Raw genomic sequence first — 7,555 nt, forward strand, 5'->3', positions numbered from 1 at the left:
GACTATGGCCTTAAGGAACTCAGACCAGACTTGCCTAAAATTTATGGAGGTGGAAATAAGCAGAAGTCTGATGTAAAAGAATCACGTCATTGTGATTTTTGATTCTTGGGTACAAAACACCTGTCCAAAAACTAGTTTGTCATTGCTCAAGGGATATGATGAGGATCTAATACCTGGCATGCCTTCACAGAATCACAGAATCATAGCATTACAAAATGGTTGAGGTTGGAAGGGACGTCTGCAGGTCGTCTTTTCCGTGCCCCCTGCTAATCAAGGACCACCTGTACTGTGTCCAGGTGACTTTTGAGTATCTCCAAGGATGGAGCTCCATGGCCCCCTGGTGCTCTGTGTTGTACAGAAGTGACCCTGCCCAGACCATCTGGACACTTACATGTTGGTTCTCGTAATTATGTGGATGTGAGAGTGTAAGTGAATGCAATCATTGAGAAAAGGACTGTGAGTGAGTAAAGCCAGTGTACTTAAGAGATTTTGTAAAATGATTACCACCTTCTCCTACCATAGATCCTCACACTGCGTTTTTTACACTAACTTGTAACAGAGAGAAAAGCACAGGCAGTGATACGTGCTGGAAGGCTGCAAGAACTGGATTTGTGTAATCTGGATGGGAAAAGCTTCAGAGGCATTAAGGTGATAGTTTTCCACATCTAATACATCATTATCAAGGGAACAACAACCAGCTGTTCTCACGGATGCTGGGAGAAGGACAAGAAGAAAACAGCTTCAAATGCTGCAAAATTATTTTGGCTGTGTATCAACAGGAGTGAAACTGGGGGCCTCGTGGACTCCCCACCAGACAATTTCAAGTTCATGATGGAAAATATTTGTCACCAGTGTCTGGATATGTTCAAACCTGCCTTACTGCTGGGGGCTGCACCAGACCAGTGACTGACAGCATGTTTCTGATGCTCAGTGCCAGATTCTTTGTCAAAGGCCCTGTGACTCAGAGCCCCTGGTGTCAGCTCAGATCCATGCCATTTAAAGACTTGGTGCCTGCGCCAGAATTTTGTCACCACTGGGCTAAACAATCTCTTTTACCCTCTTCCTGACCTATATGGTTACAGTTGCTATGAAACCCTTACCCATGCAAGCAATTTTTCCACTGGCTCCATGGACTGTCTCTGTTTCGCACTACCAGGAACATTAAAAGAGTTTTATTTCTTCAATAAAATTGAATACAGTCATGCTTGAGCTGGGGTGAGGATTAGTTAGCCTAACTTTTTCATTTCAGATGACTTTTGAAAAACTTGGCTAGAGTTTACCCAGCTGCAGTTCTTTAAGTGGATCTTTTGCTATTATCCATCTGCCAAAGAGATGGCAGCAGGGTGGTGCTGTTGCATTTTACTCTTCATTTACTTTTTTTCCCTTAATCTGTTTTTCAGGAGTAACAAAACTGAGCTTCTAAAGCTTTGGTGCTTTACCAAAAGTACACATGGAAATATTTGCATCTGGTACAAAGTTAAAAAAAAATAGCTATGCATTTTCCAGCATACATGGATTTCCTGTGAATTTTACACACAATATTCCCCTCGGTTTTTAAGGTATCTGCAAATCTCAGCTCTGTAATCTGTGAAATCAAACATTCAGGTATTGAAGGCTGAATGAAGCCTACAAAATCTTCATGTTCCATAAATACTGGGAGAAATCTTTATGCTGGAAGCAGGAGGTAGATCCTCTACCTGTATTTTTACTAGCATCAAGTTAAAGAAACCCAACATTTTGTTAAAGCCTGGTTTTGAAGTGCTCTTCTTTTTTTAACTTTGATGTTTTTGGATTATATTTTCATTCATTAAATGTGAAAATGGGAAGTATGTAACCAAGGTAACAATGATGTCCCTGGAGAGTATCTGAGTGCACAAATCTCATGTCACCATTCTAAGCCAATCTGTACCTTGTCTGTAACAATCCCTGCCCTCTTCCCATTATTTATGAAAAAAGATCTCACCAGCCAGGACCACATTTTGGGGAGGACCTGCAAGGAAAGGGGGCAGAAGAATATTACACAGTACAGGTATGTAAAGATGTTACTGCAGCTGTGTGCCAGTCACATCAAAACCATGACGTGTCTGCAAATGAGTCATCTTGGAGTGAACACTCCTGGCTAGGAGCGACTAACTCACTCTCTCCCTGTAACCTCATGGAGTGTGAAACCTGACAAGGGGTCACAGCAGTAAGTAAGGCACATTCTTAGATGGTCAGAGGCAGATTGGATGTGTCACAGGGCAGCACACCAGCTTTCTAACTTAGGACAAAAAAGAACACATCTTGCTATGCATCATTACCCCCCACTGGGTATCCTCCCATCATATTGCCTTTTTTCTCTGGTTCTGCTCTGTGAGTCTTTCTTAATCTGAGTGAGAAAAATGCACAGTGTCAGATGGTGCAGATAATGATAATACTAGTGAGGTGTTATCCACACAGCAGAGCAGGAGCTTCTGTTCTGACAGTTTCACTCATGCCTTTGCAGACCACTTCTGTCTTTAAGCAACCTATGAGAGAAGGCCTTTGCCAAGCAGAGCTCTTTCAAAACTCCACAATTAAATTTCTCAACTCATTTTTTGCTGCAAGTGCTTGCACTTAGATTTGCTGTAATGCCCAGCCCTGCTGTGACTCTAACCCACAGCTGACTGACAACAGATAACCATGTTAGGAAGCAACAAGCTTATCTGACAAATGGCTTTTCTTCCAGTTTCTTGTTTGTACACTTTAAACATCCTGGGTCCTGTGAGTCATTTTGGTATCAACAATAGGCTAGAGAGTGAGATTGCTTATAGGATTTTTACTGCTTTCTACAGGAAAAAAACCTCAAATGTTCTCTTGTTCTTCTTATCTTTCTCTTTCCCCCATTTTGCTTCCCCATATTGCTCCCCCATTTCTTCAATCCATTTTTACAGTATTACTTCCATTTCTTCCCACTGTACAACCTCAGTCCAGTTCCTGTCTGGGTACTCATCCAGATGTCTTGCAGTTTTAGGAACCATTTACTTGCCCCTGGAACCAACACACGTGAGCAGATGAATATATTGCTGAGCACTCAAATCCCTTTTTATGAGCACTTCTGCCCCAAAAAACTGCATAGTGACAATTCTGCATTCTCTGTGCTGCAAAATTCTCCTAGGTTGTGTCTGGAGGCGAAGATGGAGATGAGGACAACCTCTTTCCTGTGAAATAGCCAACAACGAGTTGAATACATTACTAGAGCTCTAGCAATCGGCTTTTTATTCAGTCCTTGAGCATTCCTCCTTCAATTTCCATTACCTTTTCCAAATAATTCTACCATTACTTGTTGCTTTGGAGCTTTTTTGTGGATGTGGGCTTCACATTTTCAGCAGTGCTAAGCGATGGTGAGTCCTTCAATGCTTGGGCTCATATTTTGACACATTTTTCAAAGAGCCAGCGCTTTAAGGAGCAAGGCGCTCCCGTTGCCCGCGGTGCCGCGGCTGGGGCGGGCGCGGGGCAGCGCAACTTCGGCAAGATGAATGTGGAGAACCAAGATGTGCTGCTGGATCTGGAGGGGGAGGAGGAGGAGGAGGAAGATGATGATAATGATGACGGAGAGATCGGTGAGTAGGTGGCTGGCTCGGAGAGGGTCCCGCCCGGACAGTGGGCTCACCCCCGGGGCGGCTGTGGCTCGGCGGGGGCTGCAGCCAGGGGAAGCCCCTGGTGGGGCCGGTGCCACGCCCAGGCTGTAGCCGGCCGGGACCGGGAGCGACAGGCAGACAGGGAGCCCGCACCGCCGCTCGCCTCCTTCCGCTAAAACTACCGATGGTTTTCCCGTGGAAAATACGGGATGTCTCTGTCCGTGCTGGCGGGTGTGTGCCAGGTGTGGCTGCCTCATGGAGCGCCGTGGCGATGGTCCTGCTGCCGTAGCATCGGCTAGGCGCAGTGGGAGAGAAGCAGCGAAAACTTTGCCTGTTCCTTTCCCTCTGACGGGAAGGAAACGCGTGAGAGGGGGCAGAAGCAGCACTTTGCAGTAAGTGCGACGCTGGAGACCTTCGGTGTCGCAGTGATCTCCCAGCACAGGCAAAACCCGTGCCTGCTGCCTTGGTCCTTAGGAAAATGCAAACATGCGATCGCCTCCGCACGCCCCGGCGCTCCCAGCATCCCTTCTCTCCTCATGCTGCCTGACTGGCGTGCCTTAGCTTGACAGCGGAGCTGAACCGGAGAGTAATCACAGAACGGCTTGGGATGGAGGGGCCTTGAAGATCATCCAGTTCCAGCACACCTGGCACGGGCAGGAACACCTTCGAGCAGACCAGGTTGCTCATAGCTCCATCCAACCTGGCCTTAAACACAACCAGGGATGAAGCACCCACAACTTCTCTGGGCAGCCTCTTCCATCCTCACAGTAAAGAATTTTTTCCTAATATTTAATCTAAACCTACCCTCTTTCAGTGACACGACTCCCTCCCCGCCAGAATGAGCAAACCAACAAAACAAAGTAAAATGTAAGGGGAAAATTGGCAAAGCAAAGAAAGATAGTAATCTTGCTGGGGTGGGGGGAAAAAGGCCTGTTGTGTCTGCCAGAAAAGCAGACAGTAACATGGACAAAGAATTTTAAATTCAAAGTGTTAGTCTTGTTCCAATGCCAGTAGCCCAGGACAATGACATTGTATTTACTGTGGGAATGAATTCTATTAAAGTATTTCCAGAAAACAGCCTGAAAAGGGTTGTTTCTCAGCTGGTTCAGACTGAAGGGATCTGTTCATTTCATTGAGGAGACACAGATTTACTTCTGTTCAGAAGCTGTTTTTCAGCTGTAGTAGCCAAGATATTCTAAAGTCTTTTATTTCTAACTTGTTAAAATAAATCTAACGAATAAGTAATGCAGGCAAAAATCAGTTAGACAAGCAAATAGAAGCTGGATCTGTATATATAAATTTTATAAATAAAAAAGGTTTCTGCTCATTATTGTTCAAAAGGTTGTGAATGTGTTAACTGAAAAGCACATAATTTGATTTTTTTTTAGTGTTGAGTCTGAATTTCTGCATTTGTAAAAAATTCTAGTGGCATTAACTTTCTCTAATACTCTAATTGCCTCCAAATACTAATCTTTAATAATGGTAAATACAGCCTGCCACATTTATTCAGTTAGCTCACTCCAAAAGTGTATAAAGTTTGAGCCTCACCCCATGTCTGTGGAAAGCAGGGAATGTCTTTCCTCCAACATTATTAGCCTTTGTTTCAGATGGGAGTATCCCTTGACTTACAGTAATAGTCCAAAGACAAATTCAATTTTCCATATGAAGTGAGGCAAAGGTATTGTTTGACTCCACTCCCTGAATTTAAAGGGTGGATCAGCACTGCAGTGTTAATCAACAGCTGTCTTTTCCATTCTTCACCCCAGAGAAAAACTGAATTGTTTCCTACTCATAACTCTTTATCCAGCTTGGGGATAGTTCAGCTTTCAGAGCCAGCAAGTCATGAGCTTCATATACTGGATACAGCAGTTTGGAACAACTCATCCTATGTGGCAAAATTGCCTAAAAATTGTGCACTGATGATTTCATGAGTTGTTATGCAAAGCCTGTTACGCAGCACCTGGCTTTGTCATATTTGCTACTCTTGCAAAATGCATGTGTAACTGTCTTAAGGTTTTTATGTTAGCTATAATTACAGGTATAATTTACAAGTCTGACAAACTTGTAAATCATCCATTTACCTCCAGTTTTTTTGTACCACTTGCATCTGCATTTTTCGCAAGGACATCATCCCTGGTTCAGGAAGTAAGCAGGATTTCTGAACTCTTTCCAGTTCTATTCAGGATCAATCCAAAGTGTTTGTAGCTCATCAGAAAAGCATTATTATGGAGTATTGAAGTTGTAGTCATGGCACATAAAGGGAGGGATCTGTCTCATTCTGGCACACAGTTGGTTTTGGTTATCCACGCTGATGACTAGCAAACCACTCATGTCAGAAGCATTATTAGGCAGGCGTCCAGAGAAAGAGCTGTACTCAAAAGTCCTAGTCCTCAGGGAGGTACCAGAGCTGCTTTGCCTGTTCTACAGAGCTTTGAAATGAATTGTTCGGGTCAGAATTGTGTTTGGGGAAGAAAGCCTTGTCCTAAGGTTAGACTTCTTGATAAGTTGAAATGTTTTCTTTCTGATACTTAGACAAGATGGGAAACTTTTTCATTTGGAGTCAGGCTGTTTTCAAGAGGATTGTTACATCAGTGGCATCCTTTTTTTTTCCATAAATCATGAAGTTTTTCTTTTCCTGGTGCAAACATAACACCATATTGAAATTGGTTTGCTTGTGTTTGAGGATTTACAGAATATTTACTTTCCAGAAAAATTAACTTATGCAGACAATATCCAGAGGCATCCATCCTGACTAAATATCCCACAAGAAATACTTTTGTCTTCATAGGAGTATGTTAGCAACTTGCTTACTCTTTGTGGTCTTGGTTTTACTCAAATATCCTAGTATATCCTAGTTGTTCTTTGAGCCTTGAGTGTACACCTTCCCACCTTTTGACCCTGCTGCAATAATGACCAGACCATGCTTTATAGATGACCAAGAAAAGGATGTTCACATGTCAGACTTTCTCTTCTCACGCAATGTAGATATGCTGAGGAGGATTCAGGGAGAATTCCAGCTCTTCTTTCTGAAAAGACTTTCATGCTGTTGTTCAGGACACATTGTTAGCACCTACAATAAAATGTACAACAGTACTGGTTTATTCAAGCAACATTAATTGTGGAGTCACAGCCTAAAATAACCAGTGTTGTTCAGCCCACTGTACGACTGGAACTCTGCCCTAAGGGGTAATGTTGTAATCCAAATTGTGTAGACTAGCCATAGCTATTCTTCACCTCATTACTTTTGCTCACTGTTCTGTTCTCTGCTTGTTTCCTCATGGAATGTACTGCATTTAGTCATGCTGCCTGCCTAGAGTTTTTATTTTTTCCTATTCAATAGCTTCAATAACTTGATGCTTCTTGTATCACCCTACAAATATTACTGATATCATATACTGTACTCCAATATGAAAATATACCATACTAACAGTGTCCTCCAAATTATTCCAGTTTGCCTTCATGATGCATGAAATGGGGAATTCTCTACAAAAGTCTTCTAATGGCAATGGAAAGCCTGAACAGTTGAATTCTTTTTTTGAGAAGTGTGGCTTTGTCCTGCAATTTATGAAATACAATCCCCACCTCTGGAAAGGGGCAGTAAGTGCAGGGGCCAGATCTCATAATTTTTTAACATGCAAGTCTTTATAAGCAGATTTTTTCAAAAAAAGTAGTTCTGTTTCTGAAAGGACACTTTCTTCCTTTTCAGTCTATCTACAGTAGTGAGTAAAACTGCTCCAGTCTTCTCTTTTTGCACCTGGATTTCTTCTCTTTAGCTTCTCAGACTTGCAATCAGCCTAAAAATGATTGGGGCACGTTGCGATTTCCCACTCTCCTGAAAATGGCAATGAGCTGTCTGATGAGCTGAGAATCAAGAATTTCTGCTGCCTGTGTTCTGTTTGTGACACCGTTCTCGTTCAGGTACATCTCGTGTGTGTATGTTCCTGCAGGAACAAGCA

The 7,555-nt window shown here is 43.0% G+C and overlaps 1 protein-coding gene across 1 annotated transcript in view; it reads left to right on the forward strand.

Annotated features, from left to right (window-relative positions):
- The first annotated feature begins 3,439 nt into the window (after positions 1-3,439).
- Positions 3,440-7,555, forward strand: part of ANO6 (anoctamin 6) — a 68,369-nt gene continuing 64,253 nt past the window's right edge. The window contains exon 1 of the mRNA XM_008632872.2: positions 3,440-3,581. Within this exon, the coding sequence (XP_008631094.2) occupies positions 3,494-3,581 (88 nt within the window). The 5' untranslated portion in view covers positions 3,440-3,493. The remainder of the gene's footprint in view (positions 3,582-7,555) is intronic.

Source organism: Corvus brachyrhynchos, unplaced genomic scaffold (assembly GCF_000691975.1).
Source record: "Corvus brachyrhynchos isolate BGI_N302 unplaced genomic scaffold, ASM69197v1 scaffold32, whole genome shotgun sequence".
NCBI lineage: Eukaryota > Metazoa > Chordata > Aves > Passeriformes > Corvidae > Corvus > Corvus brachyrhynchos.